We start from the raw sequence: 20,427 nt of genomic DNA, 5'->3' as shown, positions 1-20,427 counted from the left end.
TCATAAGGACAGAGGGATGTCGTATGCTGTAAAGCCCTGTGAGGCAAATTGCGATTTGTGATATTGGGCTTTATAAATAAAATTGATTGATTGATTGATTGATTGATTGATTGATTCTTAACTTCCTTCCTTCCTTCATAGAAAATCTTTCCACTAGTTAGTTCACCAGCTCGTTAGCTACCAAGCTAGCAAGCTGTGGTTGCTGACTGTAGTTGCTGTAGTTGCTGACAGTAGTTGCTGTAGTAACAGTGTTGCTGTGTGTTGAAGGACAGATCCTCCTCAGCTGGACGCCTTCATCATGGACAAAGCTCTGCTGGATTACGAAGTTTCCATCGACGCCGACTGTAAACTGGCAACTGTGGGGAAACCATTTGCCATTGAAGGTGAGACGCGGTGTGTGTGTGTGTGTGTGTGTGTGTGTGTATGTGTGTGTGTGTGTGTGTGTGTGTGTGAGTTCACTTCCTGTCAGCTCTGTACAGATTTTTAATTCAAATATGTTTCATGAAGTTTCATCATCAATGACATTTCGACCAATCAGACGACAAGAAGAGTCTCCTGCAGCTGCTCAAACACTTTAAAGCTTCACTGAGATCCGTCCTCCAAATACACACTCACTGTGTATACACACGCACACACACACACATACATCTCACTGTGTATACACACGCACACACACACACATACATTATAGTTATACACACTCATCATACATCCGCCTCAGCAGAATCTATAAACAGAAGGAGTTCAGGTGACGTTACTGAATTATGAACAGTTTAAACACCTGTAAAGAAGAGTTCATCTGATTTATTAAATATTAAAATGAGACAGAAATACAGGGACAGACAGAGGGACGGACGGACGGACGACGGACGGACGGACGGATGACTCTGAAGATCCATCCATCATAACAACCTATGATTATCTGAAGTGAGACTGACGCACGTTTTAAGATCTGAAACACTGTGCTGTGTAATCTGATATATGATTTTGATATGATGACAAACGTCCACAGTATCCGTCGTTTTAATGTTTGAAATAATCAGTCCGCAGGCGAAGAACTTTTTTTTTGCAGTTGACTCTGTAATGGTCACTTCCTGTAGACGTCCTGCTGTCAGGTCAACTCGTCTCGGACAGATGGAACCTGAATTTGACGCAGACAGACAGATAGACAGACAGACAGACAGACAGGTAGACAGACAGATGTATTTACATTAGCTGATGGATTAAAAACAGATCTGTGACAGAAGAGAAGCTGGAAAACGTCAGAGGCCCCAGGATGGATCCCTAATGAACTCCATCAGTGTCTGAGAGTCCGGTACAGACCTGATGTAGATCCAGACCTTAGACTGGGAGCAGGAGAAACTGTTAGCATAGCTTAGCACAGCTAGTTTTGTGTCTGTAAATGTTGAATTGCTCCTTTAAAGTCAAAGTGTCGTAATGAGACAGCATTTGATTCAAATCTTAAAAGAGTGCTTTTGTGCGACCTCCAGCTGATCATGAAGGTTTTTATTGAATCAGACCTTTGGGTCGTCTTTAATAAAAATAATAATAATCATAATAATTCCTGTTCAAACGTCTGCTTCATGTGTGATTTCTCGTTATTCTCCTCCGACGGATGAGTCCAGTTCTTCGACTCATAAAATGTATTGTTCAGAATCACAGTTATGTTTTCAGCTGTTTAATAAACTTGCCGCTGCGGTGCACGATTCTGACATCAGCTCAGTCTGAGTTTAAACTGTTTCCTGTTTGTTAACAGAGTTTAATGTTAAAAAGACCTTGTCTCAGCTGATTCTTCTGTTCTGTCGTCCTGACAACGGATCACTGTGTTGGCTCTCTGATTGGTCCTGACGGTGAGTTCTCGCTGTCATCAGCAGGAACATGCAGAGTAGCCGGAGCGTTGGATGTGTCTCTGGAGAAGTAGACCGAGGACACGTTGTTATTGACTCACCTTTTCATTGACTGATGTGTCTTAATGACACCGTCAGCTGTACGTCACCACGGAGACTACAGGGTGTTTTCCAGCCCTGAGTTCTTCCTGCAGGTCCTCCGATGCTGCGTCAGGCTGACTGTAGCCTGACAGGAAAAACTCAGGGCAATGAAGACCCATTAATCTGACTGTGGACACGTTCACATTACTGATTGTTTTTATTTACTGTCCTCAGTGTTTACCATCACATTATGGTTCTGTCTGTTGTTTACTGGTTGTTTACTGTTACACTGTCTGCCATTTATTTATGTGTTATTGTTTATTGTTTACATGTCTGTCTGTTGATTATTGTCTAATTTTTTATTGTTTCGGTCACGGAATCATTTGTTTATTGTTTACTGTTTGTTGTTTAGGTTTGATATAAGTTGTTTAATGTTTGTTGTTTATTGTTTGGGTACAGTATCTGTTGTTAATTGTTTGTTGTTTATTGTTTAGGTTATGGTATGTGTTGTTTATTGTTTGGGCTGTGGTTTCTGTTGTCTGTTTGTTGTTTAGGTTACAATATGAGTTGTTTGTTGTTCTCTGTTTGTTGTTTATTGTTTGCTGTTAAGGTTACAGTGTGAGTTGTTTGTTGTTTATTGTTCCTTGTTTAGGTTTGATATAGGTTGTACAGTATGAGTTGTTTGTTGTTTATTGTTAAGGTTACAGTGTGAGTTGTTTGTTGTTTATTGTTCCTTGTTTAGGTTTGATATAGGTTGTACAGTATGAGTTGTTTGTTGTTTATTGTTTATTGTTAAGGTTACAGTGTGAGTTGTTTGTTGTTTATTGTTCGTTGTTTATTGTTTAGGTTGGATATAGGTTGTACAGTGTGAGTTGTTTGTTGTTTATTGTTTGTTGTTTATGTTACATTGTACAACTGCTAGTTCCGACCGACCGAGTAATTTGATTGGACGAGAGGCATTCCATGAGTGCTGATATAGAGTATAACATCACTGGGACTTGTAACAGTAAAATCACTCCGCTCACAGGTGTTATAAATATAAATACAGCCGTTAATTAACCAGCTGTCACACTCGCTACATTGACACAAACTGACACTATAGCGTTACACCAAGAAGATGGATATTTTCCCCAAAATTACATTTGAATTAAATTATGAGTGGTCGTCAGGAGAGGACGAGGAAAAGGAAAGCCAGGACTCTTCTGTGCAGACCTCCAGGTGTGTTTGTGTAACATCAGCCGACCTTGACAAACTGGAGAGGAGCAAAAACTAAGCGAACACGGTCAGGAATTATCAATGATCATCTGATGAGGTACTGATGAGGATGAGGGAGAGAGGAAGCTGAATCCGGCCGTGCCAACATCCAGGTTTGCCAACGTTTTATCAGCTGAACTGGACGAAGTTACACAGCTGCAGATCAATGTAAATACAAAGCAGCTTGTGAGTTCCTGGCGTGTGTGCTGCGTTGCCTGGCAACAGACTCGGGGAACTGTTTCTTTTTTTTTTTGCGGAGCTACATAACATACTTAAATAATTTATTTCATCACCTTTTGTTAACATTTCCTTACTCAGCATTGCTGTTTAAGCTGTTGTATGTATGTATATGTATGTTGTATAAAAGCAATATCACACTGGAGGTCGTGACGTTGGACTGTATATCGTCACAGCTGTAATTCAGTCCTCGTGCCTATGACTGAATTACAGCCGTGACGATATACAGTCCAACGTCACTCCCTCTCGTGAGATATTGCTTAAGTATGTGTTGTTTGTTGTTTGTTGTTTGTTGTTTATTGTTTATTGTTTGTTGTTTAGGGTACGGGATCGGCCTACCTCAGAACTCCCCTCTGACCTCCAACATCTCAGAGTTCATCAGCAGGTATAAATCTGAGGGCTACATGGACCTGCTGCACGACAAGTGGTACAAAGTGGTTCCATGTGGGAACAGAGTGTTCGCCGTCACAGAGGTGAGTGTCACAGGAAACAGCACAGGTTCTGTTGTCCAGTCATTTCCTGTTTTATTTACTGATAAACAACAGTCATGATCTGTATAACAAAACATGTAAATAAACCTCCATGAAGGTCTCATCAGATCAGATCAGCTTCCGTGCTCCAACTGTCAGCTGCTCAACACGCTCCTGACGTTGTTTATTGATTTGACTCTGACCATGTCATGAGCTACTGCTGATGTGACGACTCATATTCATGATAATCGCTGGTGGTAAAGATGATTCACCTCAGAGCACTACAAGTTTCATTCATTCATTCATTCACTCACTGATTTGTTCATTCATTCACTATACTGTGTCCCTGCTGGTTAGAAACACTGATTTGATTTATATATATATGTGTGTGTGTGTGTGTGTGTATATATACTGTACTGCAAGAGTGTGTATTATATGATGTGTATATATACAGTATGTGTAGCTGTGAGTTTATATAAAGACAGTGTGTGTACGGATTACTGTTCATTTATTATGCTGATCTGTTGTGTACGACATCTATTGCACGTCTGTCCGTCCTGGAAGAGGGATCCCTCCTCAGTTGCTCTTCCTGAGGTTTCTACCGTTTTTTTCCCTGTTAAAGGGTTTTTTGGGGAGTTTTTCCTGATCAGCTGTGAGGGTCATAAGGACAGAGGGATGTCGTATGCTGTAAAGCCCTGTGAGGCAAATTGTGATTTGTGATATTGGGCTTTATAAATAAAATTGATTGATTGATTGATTGATTGATTGATTATATGATATGTGTATATACCGTATGTGTAGTGTGTCTATTATATGATGTGTATATATAGTTCAGGTGTGGAGCTGCTGCCCTCTGCAGACATTCTGAGGACAGTGTCTCTGTCTCTTCAGAACACGTTTAATGAGAGAACAACACTAATGTGACTGCACTGACATTAAATCTTATTTTGATTATTTATTATTATTGTTTATCTGTGTGAAGAAGGTGGAGGTGGTGATGAATGATAACGTCCTGTCCACTATTCACTCTGAGGACATCATGGCCTCTAGTTTCGCAGACCGGGCGAGGCGGGTGTGGCCAGGTGGATTTTGCAAGTTTGGCACACCGTGCGCGCTGGCGCAGCTACTCCTCTTTCCCACCTCCATCCCTCCTACCTGCGCAAGTCGGAAAGAGGGAGGAGAGAAGGTGTGGAGTGGTTTTTACATACATCACACCAATCAAATGAGCCCCTCTCCTCGCCCTTAAATGCGCCGCGCAAAGGTGTAATGACAGTTTACTCAATTCGCCATGGCAGAAAAGAGCAGCAGTGTCAGACGGCCAAACTTCTCCCAGGAGGAAACTGATGTTTTGGTCTGGGAGGTCCAAGCTCATAGTGTCCGAATATACGGAACTGCGGGCAGACCTCCACGGTAGTAGACCTGGTTTCAGCTGGCGAGCTTTCAGCACACCTTCAGCGAAACCTTTTGGCACGAAACTGTCCCTGCGCCAAGCTGGATCTGTCGACACCTCCCCCTGCTGCACCGCCACACCCATCTCAGCGCACCTCGGTCTGCCAAACTACCAAACTGAGCGCGCCTCGGGTTGCGCTGCTTGAAACTAGCTCTGCGCGGGGTTCACCACCCTGCGCCGTGCCGGGAAACTAGAGGCCCATGTCTTCATCATCTTCTCATTATTTTGACATGTAAGATACTGTCCATCTGTCTGTGTATTCAGTTTGTATCTTCTGACGTTTCATCTGTCGCCATCATCAGATCAACATCTCAGTGTGTCCACGCAGAACGTTGGACTCTGTGTTTACTGATGATTAGCTAATGTTAGCCGGTGTCTTCCTCTTCCTCCTCCTTTTCCTCTGTGTCAGACTCTTCAGATGGGAATCAGTCACTTTTCAGGACTCTTCGTGTTGTTGTGCGTTGGAGTGGGCGGAGCTTTGCTGACTCTGGCAGGTGAACACGGTTTCTACCAACTCATCCTGCCGCACATCCGCCGCCGACAGAACCTCAAGTACTGGCTGCACACGTCACAGGTGAGACTCAGAGTGTGTGTGTGTGTGTTCAGATCAACAGAACCATCAAATGCCAGTTTTAAGGTCAGTGTCAGTTCTACAGAGGAACTCAAGGAGGTTCTGATGGGTGCTAAGGAGGTGCAGAAGAAGTTCCGAGAAGTTTAAGGAGTTCTGGTGGGCTGTCAGGAGGTTAAGAGAAAGTGTTAAGGGGGTTTAAAAAGTTCTAAGTTCTAAGGGGGTGCAGAGGAAGCGTTGAGGTGTTTACAGTCCGAGGCCTCAGAGATCACAGATCAGAGGAACCAGACGTCAGAACCAACAGCTCATTTATCGGTCTCTTCTGTTCCCACTGACAGAATTGAAATCTGATGTGTTTCTGTGTCCGACAGAAAATCCATCGAGCTCTGAACATGACGTACGAAGATGTGAAGAAACAGCGAGCCGAGAAAGAGAAAAGGTTTGTCTTGTGGGTGATGCAGTGTTAATTTTGACAAGAATTTTTAATTTCATTTTAGTCTTAGTCACTCACCAAAGACTGAATTTAGTTAAAGTCAAATTTTAGTCTTTTGGTTTTGTTTTGTTTTAGTTAAAAGTTAGTCAGTGGAAATCAGTTTTAGTTTTAGTCTCATTTTAGTCTTTTGACGTAATTTGACAGTTTTGTTATACTGTAATAGATTTTGCAAAAGGATGTTTGTCATGGTAGTAAAAACTCCATTGTAAGCATACCTTTAACTGTGTGTTCAGTCATTTAAACTAAGATTGTACCGTATTACTCTTGTATAATAAAAATGAATGTCTAAGGCTTGTCAGAAAAAGTGCAATACATAATCATGTCCTTCACAGGTTCTTGTTTATTTTCTGTATATTTGTATAACAAATGACTCACAACCTCCAAGAATAAAGCTCCAGTCCTCTCCAACAGCTTAACTGTTGAGCCCATTTTAATTTACTATTTTCTTACAAGGGCATCAAAACCTAGCCAACACATTGAATCATATGCCCATTTTAATTCAGTGTTTGTTAACACTAGGACCGCCAGGATTACAGCGCCCCTCCAAGCGCTGCACCGTCTGCCAGACCATAATATGTAACTTCATTGTTTATGCTGCCCGTGTGCTCAGAAGCACACAAAAAATGCATTTTTGAGTAATTTCGGAGAAGTTATGATAAAATAAATAAAAGTATTACAGGCTATAGAATAGGACTGACAACCTCCCCAATGTCTCATGTCAATTAAATAACACTATTTGTTGGCTTTTTATAATGCCTTCTTTTTTTTTTTTTTTGCTGCTGCTGCGCCGTGTCTCCAGCTGAAAGTTGTGATTTGCTAAATACATTCTACAATAATAAATTAGATTAACTTTTGGTCTATAATATTGTTGGCTATATTACGCATTTTATTAAAAAAAAACTTAAGAATAAAAGAAATAAACAGCGAAATAATTAGTGGAAACTTTTTTTTTTAATTGATACTCCTCCTCTCTCACATACTAACACACACACACACACACACACACACAGACACACAGACACACACACACACTGAACACGCGATTACATGAATGAATGAACATTGGGTGCGGTTCAGCCGCAGTCCCGCCGGCTGGCGCGGTCACTGTTGAGATTACATTCATTTTTTATTATTAACAAAATGTTTTTTTATTGACCGTATGAATGGTTTCGTTTTCAAATAAATATTTGGAAATGAAAATGTATGTATGTACTTTTACAGAGTTTTACAGGCGTTGTTGTTCCCGGCTTCCCGCTGTGGAGCCAAGGCTTCTGTGTGGCAAAACTGGACGTGCACCGCCACCACGAGGAGGGCGGTCATCCAATCAGAAAGATAGACTGAGAGTTTGAATTTGAGTTAAGATAATTAATTGGTTGAAAAGGAAAACAATCAAGGCATTGAGGATGGTTGTAGTCCAGACTGTCCGGCTGGCCAGCGTCAGCTTTTTCGTCACATTTTTACTTTTCACTTCATAATGAACAGATTTCCTTTTAGTTTTTGTTGTCAGTACTTATTAAATTTACGTTCTCATCACAAATTAGTCACGGAATAAAGGGTCGTCAACAAAAAGTTTTCGTTTAAGTTTTAGTTGACAAAATTAACACTGGGGTGATGTCATCAGTGATGTCACAGGAGAATCTTTTTTTTTGTTAAAGATATTTTTATGAGCATTTTTTGCCTTTAATTGATAGGATAGTGAAGTGTCAAAGGGAGAGAGAGAGAGAGGGAGAGACATGCAGCAAAGGGCCACAGGCTGGAGTCAAACCCGGGCCGCTGCGGCAATAGCCTTGTACATGGGGCGCCTGCTCTACCACTAAACCACCGACGCCCCTAGGAGAATCGTTTTAATGTAAACATGTAAATTAGAACCTCAGTGTGTTCAGATGTCAGATTCGAGACTAAACAGGTGATGATGTCATCGTCCACATGTTCCAGAGCTTCTGACTGGATCACACGGTTCTGTTAAACATCATCTTTCTCTGTTTCCGTTCAGCTGTAACCTGCAGAAGCCTCAGCCCACCACCGGCCCCCCCGCCCCGCCGCGCCCCGGAGCCTCCGCCAAGTGGAACAATGAGGCCATTAAGGAAGCTGCCACCGCTGCCACGGCTGCCATTCCTAAAGATGCACGAGACTTCAAACGAGTCCACTTCAACCTGGAGACCCTCAACACCCGCCGCCTGCTTGCCCGCATCGCCACTTCTGAAGCCAAAGGAGGCTGGGCCAAGCCTGAGGGGGAGGGACCAGCCAAGCCGAAGGCAGGGCCAAACAGCAAACTGTGTGAGAACGGAGGACCAGCAGCGTCACTGGCCAGTCTGGTGCTCTCCCTGCCCTCATCATCGTCCTCTTCTGCTTCCTCCTTCGCCAAACCCAAAACCTCTGCACCTCCACCTGCCGCTGTAGCCCCCACTCCTGCAGCGGCGGCCCCATCCCCAGCCGCGGCCCCGCCCCCTGTAGCCGTGGTCCCCCCCAGGCCTGGCGAGCTGCAGGAGCTGCAGGAGGAGATCGAACAGATGAGGGAGAGGTTGAGGACAGCTTTAGCCAGGAGGGCGGAGATTCAGACCACTCTGACCAAACCTGCTGCCGCTGTGACCAACAACCAGTCTGCAGTTAGCACAACAACAACAACCACCACCACAACACCGACGACAGGAGCTCCACCCAACACCGCCTCAACCAACGCCCCATCCAATATCACCTTATCCAACGCCCCATCCAACATCGCCCCAACTAACGGCTCATCCTCTGATATCTCACCAAGTGCTCCACCCACCACCACCTCATCCAGTGCCCTGCCCAACGCCTCCTCCACCGCTGCCCCAACCAACACCCCATCCACTGTCGTCCCGGTAACACCTTTCCCTGCCAACACAAAGTGTGTGACGACCATGACGGACCCGCCCCACAAAGTCCTGTCCAAAGTCCGGCCTCTCCACAGCAGACTGACCAATCAGAGGAGGTGATGCTCTCTGCACAGGTCACATGACCCTCTTTACACGGCGGCCATTTTGAACTACTGAAAGGATTTTATTATGAAATGCCAAAGTTGAACCTAAGTGGACAGATCTGGGTCAGTGACGTCGTAGTTTCAGACAGTTTTTCAAGACTTCACTGTCACAGAATCTGTTGTTGATGTTCCACAGGAAGTGACAGACTGATGGTCTCCATGGCGTCCTACAGGCAAACTGAGAGTTTGTACGGTTAATAAATAAATGTGACTATACGATGAATCCAAACTGATGTCACATGTACGATATTTACCAGGTTTAACAGATCAGTCAGAGGATGAGGTTTTTAATGATACCATTCGATGCATACGGGTAAGGGTTTTTTTTTGTGTTTTTTTTAAGTTTACAAAATAAAATGACGTACTTCCTCTAATTCTTCCCTCAATGACATTAACTATTCAGATGAGGTGTAAAGTCAGGGTTTCACCTCAGAGTTCAGTATTTAGGTTAATTTAAAATTTAAGGGTAAAAACTTTTCACAAAAAAATCTGATAAAATTCATCCTTCAGTTCAAAGCTTAAAAAAAAAACAAAGGTTAATTTTACTTGGACCATTTATACGGAGCAGTATATTATGTATCATCATAAATCAGTTCAAGTTTATCTGTAATGTTCACATGTAAATAAAAAAAAAAACATTTTAAAAGTCTGATTTGATCCTGTGAACCTGTTAAATATGTGACTGAGGAATAATTAAAATAAAATCAGCTGAAACTTTTTAACTTAAATCCTTTGGAAAAGTCATGAAGCCCTTAAATTAGTTGTAATTATTGTATTATTTTTTCAGGGTTAATTTAAGGGCTAGTAAAGGAGATTTTAGGGGGTTCTTGTTTTGTAATTAGTCAGATTCTCAGGGCCACAAACAGGAAGTCAGACAGTGAAGATGTCATTTTACTAACATTTACAAAACCTTGATGTATACCCAGAACAGCAAAGGACCCTGAATAGAGCCCTGATGGACACCATATGTAACTCTTTTCCTTTTCACCACCATCAGATTCGTTTTGTCAACACATTTGATAACAACAGAAATATTGTTAAAAAAAAGTCCTGAGAGAAGTCAGAGGCATATTTTTATATATTTGGTAAGAAAACAAAAAGGTTTAAATTCATTCCTGCATCATTAAAGCAGCTGTTTGGTCCTGTTCCTGTGTCTTCACTCCGTTTCCTCCTCAGACTGTTTAAAATGGCCGCTGTGACGCTGACGCGTGGGCGTGGCTTCAGGAACATTTGTGACTCTGGTGATGTAGAAACAGGACTTCCTATGAGGCTGAACGCAGCAGTGCGGTGGCTCTGCTCACCAACAAACATCAGAGAACTGACGAGAACCTTAAAGGATTAAAAAACTGCCGACTCTGCAGATCCGCGTTCAACAGAAGAGTCACTGTCGATGCAATAATTTCTTCATGTAGAGAAAAGTGACATCACTTTATGTTGTATGAGAAAGATTAAAGTTAACTAAACCAACTCCTCAGATTCTCTGTCATTAAGGAACCTTAAAAATGATGATTTAATGAGCTTTTTTAATGACAAAATTCTAACTGTTAGAGGCAAAATTCATGACCTCCTGTCCTCAGATAGTACCTATCTAACCTCAAACACANAGTAGTCGCAGACCAGCTGTGTGATTTTCTCCATGATAATAATTTATTTGAGGAATTTCAGTCAGGATTTAGAGTGCATCATAGCACTGAGACAGCACTAGTTAAAATTACAAATGACCTTCTGATTGCTTCAGACAAAGGACTTGTCTCTGTACTTGTTTTATTAGATCTTAGTGCGGCGTTTGACACTATTGACCATCAAATTCTGCTACAGAGACTGATACTATGACCTGTTTAAAACTTTTTTGTCATGCTATATTATGACGTGTTTATCACGTTTTTTCAACATGCTATACTATGTTTTGAAAGACTTTTTTCGACATACTATACTATGACGTGTTTAAGACTTTTTTTTGACATGCTATTCTATGATGTTTTTGTCGCATTTTTTCGACATATGACGTTTTTATCGCATTTTTTCGACATACTATACTATGAGGTTTGTGTCGTATTTTTTCAACATTTGACGTTTTTTATCGCATTTTTCGACATACTATACTTCGACGTTTTTGTCACATTTTCTACATACTATACTATGACGCTTTTGTCGATTGTTTTTTCGATATATGACGTTTTTATCGCATTTTTCGACATACTATACTTTGACGTTTTTATCACTTTTTTCGACATGCTACACTATGACGTTTTTATCACTTTTTTCGACATACTATACAATGATGTTTTTAAACACTTCTTTCAACATGCTATACTATGACATGTTTAACACTTTTATTGACATACTATACCATGACGTTTTCATCGCATTTTTTCGACATATGAGGTTTTCATCACTTTTTTCGACACACTATACTGTGACATTTTTATCACTTTTTTCGGCATACTATACTGTGATGTTTTTAAACACTTCTTTCAACATACTATACTATGACATGTTTAAAACTTTTTTTGACATGCTATACGATGACGTGTTTATCACTTTTTTCGACATACTATACCATGACGTTTTTATCGCTTTTTCGACATACTATACTATGACGTTTTTGTCGTATTTTTTCAACAGTTGACGTTTTTATCGCATTTTTCGACATACTATACTTGGACGTTTTTATCGCTTTTTTCGACATACTACACTATGACGCCTTTGTCGATTTTTTCGACATATGACGTTTTTATTGCATTTTTTCAACATACTATACTATGACGTTTTTATCACTTTTTCGACATACTATCCTATGACGTTTTTATCACTTTTTTCGACATACTGTCCTATGACGTTTTTATCACTTTTTTCGACATACTATACTATGAGGTTTTTAAACACTCCTTTCAAAATACTATTATACTATGAGGTTTTTAAACACTCCTTTCAAAATACTATACTATGACATGTTTATCACTTTTTTTCAACATACTATACTATGACGTTTTTATCACTTTTTCGACATACTATCCTATGACGTTTTTATCACTTTTTTCGACATACTGTCCTATGACGTTTTTATCACTTTTTTCGACATACTATCCTATGACGTTTTTATCACTTTTTTCAACATACTATACTATGAGGTTTTTAAACACTCCTTTCAAAATACTATACTATGACGTGTTTATCAATTTTTTTCGACAGACTATACTATGACGTGTTTAACACTTTTTTTGACATGCTATACGATGACGTCTTTATCACTTTTTTCGACATACTATTCCATGACGTTTTTCTCACTTTTTCGACATACTATACTATGACTTTTTTATCGCATTTTTTCGACAAACTATACTATAACGTCTTTATCAATTTTTTTCGATAGACTATACTATGATGTTTATCATTTTTTTTCGACAGACTATACTGACGTGTTTATCACTGTTTTTTAACATACTATACTATGACGTTTTTATCACTTTTTTTGACATACTATACGATGACGTTTTTATCACTTTTTTCAACATACTATACTATGACGTTTTTATCACTTTTTTCATCATACTATAGTATGAGGTTTTTGTCGTATTTTTTTGACATGACGTTATCGCATTTTTTCGACATACTATACTATATTTTTTTCAATTATTTCGACATACTATACTATGACGTGTTTAAAACTTCAATTATTTCGACATACTATACTATGACGTGTTTAAAACTTTTTTCAACATACTATACTATGACGTGTTTAAAACTTTTTTCGACATACTATACTATGACGTTTTTATCACTTTTTCGACATACTATACTATGACATGTTTAAAACTGTTTTTGACATGCTATACGATGACGTGTTTATCACTTTTTTTGACATACTATACCATGACGTTTTTATTGCATTTTTCGACATACTATACTTGGACGTTTTTATCACTTTTTTCGACATACTACACTATGACGTCTTTGTCGATTTTTTCGACATGCTATANCTATATTTTGACGTGTTTATCAATTTTGTTCGACAGACTATACTGACGTGTTTATCACTTTTTTGAAATACTATACGATGACGTTTTTATCACTTTTTTCAGCATACTATACTATGACTTTTTTTCGACATGCTATACTATGACGTGTTCATCACTTTTTTCGACGTACTATACTATGATATTTTTTTCAATTATTTCGACATACTATACTGTGACGTTTTTAAAACTTTTTTCAACATACTATACTATGACGTTTTTATCACTTTTTCGACATACTATACTATGACTTCATCGCATTTTTTAGACATAGTATACTATGACGTGTTTATCACTTCTTTTCACATCCTATGACGTTTTTATCACTTTCTTTCGACATACTATACCATGACGTTTTTATCACTTTTTTTGATATACTATACTATGACGTTTTTATCACTTTTTTCGACATACTATACTATGACGCTTTTGTCGATTTTTTTCGACATATGACGTTTTTATCGCATTTGTCGACATACTATACCATGACATTTTTATCGCGTTTTCGACATACTATACCATGACATTTTTATCACTTTTTTCGACATACTATACTATTACTTTTTTATCACATTTTTTCGACATACTATACTATGACTTTTTTATCACTTTTTTTCTCGACAAACTATACTATGACGTGTTTAAAGCTTTTTTTGACATACTATGCGATGACGTTTTTATCACTTTCTTTCGACATACTATACTATGACGTTTTTATCACTTTTTTCGGCATACTATACTATGATGTTTTGAAACACTTCTTTCAACATACTATACTATGACGTTTTTAAAGCTTTTTTTGACATGCTATACGATAACGTGTTCATCACTTTTTTCGACATACTATACCATGACGTTTTTATCACTTTTTTCGACATACTATACTGACGTTTTTATCACATTTGTCGACATACTATACTATGACGTGTTTATCAATTTTTTTCGTCAGACTATACTGACGTGTTTATCACTTTTTTTGACATACTATGCGATGACGTTATCACTTTTTTTCGACAAACTATACTATTACTTTCTTATCGCATTTTTTCGACATACTATACTATGACTTTTTTATCGCATTTTTTTGACATACTATGCGATGACGTTTTTATCACTTTTTTCGACATACTATACTATGACGTGTTTATCAATTTTTTTCGACAGACTATACTATGACGTGTTCATCAATTTTTTTCGTCAGACTATACTGACGTGTTTATCACTTTTTTTGACATACTATACGATGACGTTATCACTTTTTTTCGACAAACTATACTATGATGTGTTTAAAGCTTTTTTTGTCATACTATACGATGATGTTTTTATCACTTTTTTCAACATACTATACTATGACTTTTTTATCGCATTTTTTCGACATACTATACTATGACGTGTTTATCACTTTTTTTCGACATGCTATACTCTGACGTGTTTATCATTTATCACTTTTTTCGACATACTATACTATGACATTTTTTTAAAAATTTTCGACATACTTTACTGTTACTTTTTTATCGCATTTTTTCGACATACTATACTATGACTTTTTTATCGCTATTTTTCGACATACTATAATATGAGGTTTTCATCACTATTTTTCGACATACTATGCTATGATGGTTTTATTACCTTTTTCGACATACTATACTATGACGTTTTTACTATCTTTTTCGACATACTATACTATACTATGACGTTTTTATAATTATTTTTTGCTATACTATACTATTATGGTTTTATTACCTTTTTGTCATACTATACTATAACATTTTTATCACTATTTTTCGTCATACTATACTATGATGTTTTTATCACTATTTTTCACCATACTATACTATGATGTATTTGTCACTATTTTTTGCCATACTATACTATGACGTTTTCATCATTTTTCGCTATACTATACTATGATGGTTTTATTACCTTTTCGTCATACTATACTATGACGATTTTATCACTATTTTTCGTCATACTATACTATGACGTTTTTATCACTATTTTTCGTTATACTATACTATGTTTTTATCACTATTTTTCGTTATACTATACTATGATGTTTTTATCACTATTTTTCGCCATACTATACTATGAAGTTTTTATCACTATTTTTCATTATACTATACTATGTTTTTATCACTATTTTTCGTCATACTATACTATGACGATTTTATCACTATTTTTCGCCATACTATACCATGACCTTTTTATTATCTTTTTTGACATACTATACTATGACATGTTTATCACTTTTTACCTCCACCAAGAAGGTTATGTTTTCGCCGGCATTTGTTTGTTTGCCTGCAAAATAACTCGAAAAGTTCTGAGTGGATTTTGATGTAATGTGTTTTCAGGAAAGGTTGATAATGGGACAAGAAACAGATGATAAAATTTTGGTGATCGGTTGAAGCAAAGTGGATAAAATAATAAAATGTCGGGAAATCCGAGCTGCTTGGCAGAGGTCTGCGCTCTCCGAGTGCTCTAGTTTTCGACGTACTATAGTATGATCTTTTTTCTTTTCTTTTTTCTTTTTGTGGGCTTTTTTGCCTTTAATGACAGGACAGAGAGTGAAATGGGGAGACCGAGAGAGAGTGGGGACTGACATGCAGCAGAGGGCCGCGAGCCGGATTCGAACCCGTGGCCGCTGCAGCGAGGCAGTGCCCCCGTACGTGGCATGCCGGCACTATCCACTACTCTACCGACGCCCCTATGATTTCTTTTTTATAATTTTTCATCATGTCACTAACTCGGCCCCATGTCCCAGTCTCACAGGTGGTTTGACAGCTCATCCTGGATGGTGTGACGTGTGTGGTTGTGCTGCTGCCGTGGTCCTGCCAGATGCCTCCTGCTGCTGCTGTTATCATTAGTCATACTTCTACTGTTATTATACACATAAGACTATTGTCACACATGTATACTATCAGATATTAATATATACACATACTATCATATATTAATTTATACTTACAACATATTGTACCACAATTATTATTATTATAATATGATAACTAACATTAATGTTCTTGTACATGTTGTCATCACTGTCTGTCCTGCTTCTCTCTGTCTCTCTCCATGTCTCACTGTACATTTATGATGTTCATCTGTTCTGTGATTTTGACCTTTATAAATAAAGTGGAATTTCTTTTATAACGACAAATTGACATATTTTCGGACATTTTACCTTTTGATAAACTATTTTCTGTCACTCAGACTGGAAGAAGTCACACTCACACAGTTTGTGTGCAAACAGTTTTTGTTGTGCACTGGTTTTACTGGGCAGTTAAATATTGTGTGATGAGTTCAGGCTACAGTCATCCAGCAGAGAGGCACCAAGAACACCCACCCCTCCCCCAAAATCGGTTTGGTTCAGGTTCTGTCTCTGACGCTGATGTCACACCTTAGGCTCCGTCTTCTTCACAGACGAGCAGCTCATCAGCTGGTCCATGGTGCGCTCAGGGTATCATGTGACCGCTGCAGGAATAACAAAGTTGGACTCAGATTTCAAGTCGCCATGGATACCAGATTAATCGATCACTGATCAAACACATGTCTGATCGACCTTCTGTCCTCTCTGTCTACTCCTTCAGTCTCTGAACATTTCTAAAAAGATCGTTGTCCTGAAACGACTTGTGACCTGGCGTCTGACGGGTCAGCATGATTGTGATATAAATATCCTGTGTGTGTTTCGTTGTGTGTGTGTGTGTGTGTGTGTGAGAGAGGATTCATCTCTGAGCCTTTCCCCTGGACGTGTTGTTTGTTTAAGTGTGTTTACGTGTTGTTGATCTGACCTGACTCTGACTTTGTTGAACAATGTTTGAATTAAGAAAAAGAAGTGATTATTTCCTGCAGGAAGTGACGTAACAACAGCAGGAAACAGATCTGAGGTCAGCAGCACCACACAGCTGACACTCACATCTACGAGCTGACGGGCAGCACCTGAACGGTCCTGCAGACCTGTCACTGTGAGAGCACCAGCAGTTTCTGCCTCCCAACCCCTGAACGCATCACAGTGACAGGCCACTCCCTCTAGCAGGAGGCGGGGCCTGAAGTGTGACATAGCTGGCATCATATTGCACAATCAATCAGTTCACTCCGCTGCTGACAGTCTGAGGATTATTGATAAGGCATCCATTCTGACAGAAAGTCCTGATCGATCAGTCCGACCGCCGCGACGCTCCAAAACCACTTCCTGTTGTCAGAGTCTTTGTCTTCAAAATAAAACTTGATGGAAACAGAAAGCAACACAGTTCAGAGGCTGTGCTTCAGTCTGTCAGAATCAGGGCTGATTGATCACAGCTGATCAATAACTGATCATCAGGGTCCATCATGAGGGGTCAACATGTGTCGAGTGATTTAAAGGATCGGTCCAGTGTGTTTCTAAATGTCACTGACTTCCTGTCTGTGTCTCTGAGCTCTCATTGGTTCCTACTGAAGACCTTTAAAAACACTAATCAATAGATTGATCACTGATGTCATCAATCAGCTGATCAAAAACAGACGGGGACTATTTTCAGCGGTGGATTAATCCACGTTTGGAGCTGCAGTGAGTGTGAACATGTGACTTGGTTATCAGGTGACTCATTCGGTGTTGAGTCTCAGCAGCAGATTGAACGGACGAGTTACAGACGAGTTGGAGATCATGTGACCGGGTCAACGGTGCGTTCACGTGCCTGTAAAAATAAAACGACGTCCACAGACATGAAACAGACTGGCAGAAACAAAAAGACTTGTGAAACGCTGCAGACACAGAACTGAGAATCACAAACATGGTGGGAGGAGCCAGTGGAGGCCTCGCCGTATGATGTCATCATTATTATCCCAGGAAAAATGACATTTATGAGAGCTATTAACGGAGGGGGAAGAGTCAGCAGTGCTCGTGGTCACTGATGTTGGACCTCGTTAACAGTTCTCTGAGGAACGCAGAAAAAATAAAGAGGAAATAAAACTGACACGTGACACCACAAACATGGGACTGAAACATCGTGATGCTGCGACACAACAAACGTGACTGAGGCGTAAACGACACAAAGATTTTCATAAATGTTTACAGGTGTGTGCGAGATCTGTTAAAGCTGTGAATCTGCAGAGGTTTCACATTTGTGGTTTCTAAGTTTACACGTTTCACTGTTTGTGTTGTTCACACATCTCACATTTTAACAGCCGACATGTTTGATGACATCACAGGAAACGTCACATCCTGAGTGACAGAACGAATCATCTGAAGTCTGAAGAGTTTCTGTGTCGAGTTGAACTGAATCCGAGATTAAAGTCAGAATGGTTGTGAATGAGCTGTTTATATCTCGACAGGGAGCAGGTCCTCGTCTACAGAGATCACCATGTTGCACCGCCATGTTCCTACAGTAGCCCAGAACGGACAAACCAAACACTGACTCTTGATAGACATTCATGTGTTCATAATCAGCTGGTGTGTGTGTTTCTGAGAGAAAGAGACCTCTGAAGATAATTCAGCTCCTCAACAATCAACACTGAAGGAATTCTGACCAGGAGAAGTTTCAACTGATTGTAATCTGTAATCCTGAATGACAGACAACACACTGAACGTTTGTAGCTGAAACAATCAGCTGGTTAATCAATAAGTGACAGATTATTAATGAGATGAATAATCTTTGGATCGATGACGTCAGACTGATCATGTGACTGATCATCTGAGGAGCGTCGCTCTGTCTTGACCTCACACTCAGTTGATTGATCAATCTGACATTGGTTTAAAACAGGAAATAAAATATGATTGGTTCAGCTGATCTGAGGTCAGTGACGGACCGATCACTGATCAATCACCCTGATTGGCTGACAGACTGAGGTACCGATGATGTCAGCAGGACGACACCTGGACTCTCAGGACGGGCTCTGTGCTGCTCTGCAGTCCCAGTCTGTACCTGCACTCTGTGAGGGGGGGCAGTCTGTCTGTGGGGGCGTGGCCTCTGATGGCCCCGCCTCCTCTGCCTGAAGCCCTCTGATAGGAGGGCTGGCTTGAGGATCGGCTCCTTCTGCTGTGCTTTTAATTTCAACTGAAACAATGTTGGGATCTTCACCTCCTGCTCCTCCTCCTCCTGTTGCTCCTCCTCCTGCTGCTCCTCCTCCTGCTGCTCCCATCCAGAACTCAGCCACCACACTGACCTCTGCCACTCCTGCTGACCCCTGACCTCCAGACACACCTCCTCCTCCATCAGAGGGCTGGCTGGAGGAGGACAGAGCTTCAGTGATGATGGCGGCCGTCTGAGCAACCCAGTTTAGCTCCGCCCTTACTTCCCCTCCACCTGCTGCTGCAGATGCAGGAGAGGAGGAGGAGGAGGAGGAGGTGGTCTGGGGGTCAGTGTGAGGTCCCAGCTGGATGGTGTTGGGTCCTGGTTGGGTGGTGTTGGCAGGTCCAGTCGTCGCGGCCGCAGCAGCAGCAGTGTTGTTGTTGTTGGCGTTATCCTGCAGGGCCGTCTGATTGGCCTGACCCGCCTGCTGGTTCTGCAGCAGCATCTCCTGAATCCGGATCTGCTGCAGGATGGCAGGAAGCTCATAATGATGGAAGAAGTAGATCATGGAGTGCTGAAGGAGGAGAGGAGGAGGAGAATGTTAGTGACAGGAAGCCATTTAAACCCTGCAGTGGAAACAGTCCTCCAAGGCCTACGCTGGTATTTATGCTTATTGTGATGTCATTTGATATTCATACACAGAAAATCTGTACAGCTAAAAACTTCTGTGAGTCAATAAACACTGATTCAAGTACTGAAAATGTGTCATGGGAAAAAAATTACACAACAATCTGATGTTTTCGTTCATTATCTGGAACCGCTTATCCTGTTCACAGGGCGGCGGAGCCTATCCCAGCTGACAGTGGGTGAGAGGCAGGGTTCACCTGGACAGGTAACCAGACTAACACAGGACTGACACATAGAGACAGACAACCATTCACACTCACATTCACACCTACGGACAATTTAGTGTCACCAATTAACCTGCATGTCTTTGGACTGTTGGAGGAAGCTGGAGCACCTGGA

At 40.3% G+C, this 20,427-nt stretch overlaps 2 protein-coding genes across 3 annotated transcripts in view; one reads left to right on the top strand and one right to left on the bottom strand.

Moving 5' to 3' along the window:
• Nucleotides 1–9,360, top strand: part of grin3bb (glutamate receptor, ionotropic, N-methyl-D-aspartate 3Bb) — a 176,221-nt gene extending 166,861 nt beyond the window's left edge. Inside the window, exons 5-10 of the mRNA XM_050054121.1 lie at nucleotides 268–383; nucleotides 3,741–3,892; nucleotides 5,749–5,913; nucleotides 6,279–6,346; nucleotides 8,394–8,999; nucleotides 9,159–9,360. Coding sequence (XP_049910078.1) covers nucleotides 268–383; nucleotides 3,741–3,892; nucleotides 5,749–5,913; nucleotides 6,279–6,346; nucleotides 8,394–8,999; nucleotides 9,159–9,360 — 1,309 coding nt within the window. The remainder of the gene's footprint in view (nucleotides 1–267; nucleotides 384–3,740; nucleotides 3,893–5,748; nucleotides 5,914–6,278; nucleotides 6,347–8,393; nucleotides 9,000–9,158) is intronic.
• A 7,289-nt stretch (nucleotides 9,361–16,649) lies between these two features.
• The window catches only part of tmem259 (transmembrane protein 259), a 23,115-nt gene continuing 19,337 nt past the window's right edge, over nucleotides 16,650–20,427 (bottom strand). For both annotated transcript variants that reach the window (XM_050054136.1, XM_050054135.1), the window contains exon 12: nucleotides 16,650–19,975. In XM_050054136.1, the coding sequence (XP_049910093.1) occupies nucleotides 19,274–19,975 (702 nt within the window). In that variant the 3' untranslated portion in view covers nucleotides 16,650–19,273. The remainder of the gene's footprint in view (nucleotides 19,976–20,427) is intronic.

This window comes from Epinephelus moara, chromosome 10 (genome assembly GCF_006386435.1).
Source record: "Epinephelus moara isolate mb chromosome 10, YSFRI_EMoa_1.0, whole genome shotgun sequence".
In the NCBI taxonomy this organism is placed as follows: domain Eukaryota; kingdom Metazoa; phylum Chordata; class Actinopteri; order Perciformes; family Serranidae; genus Epinephelus; species Epinephelus moara.
The sequence above is the reverse complement of the archived record's forward strand: the minus strand, read 5'-3'. Positions and strand labels throughout refer to the sequence as shown.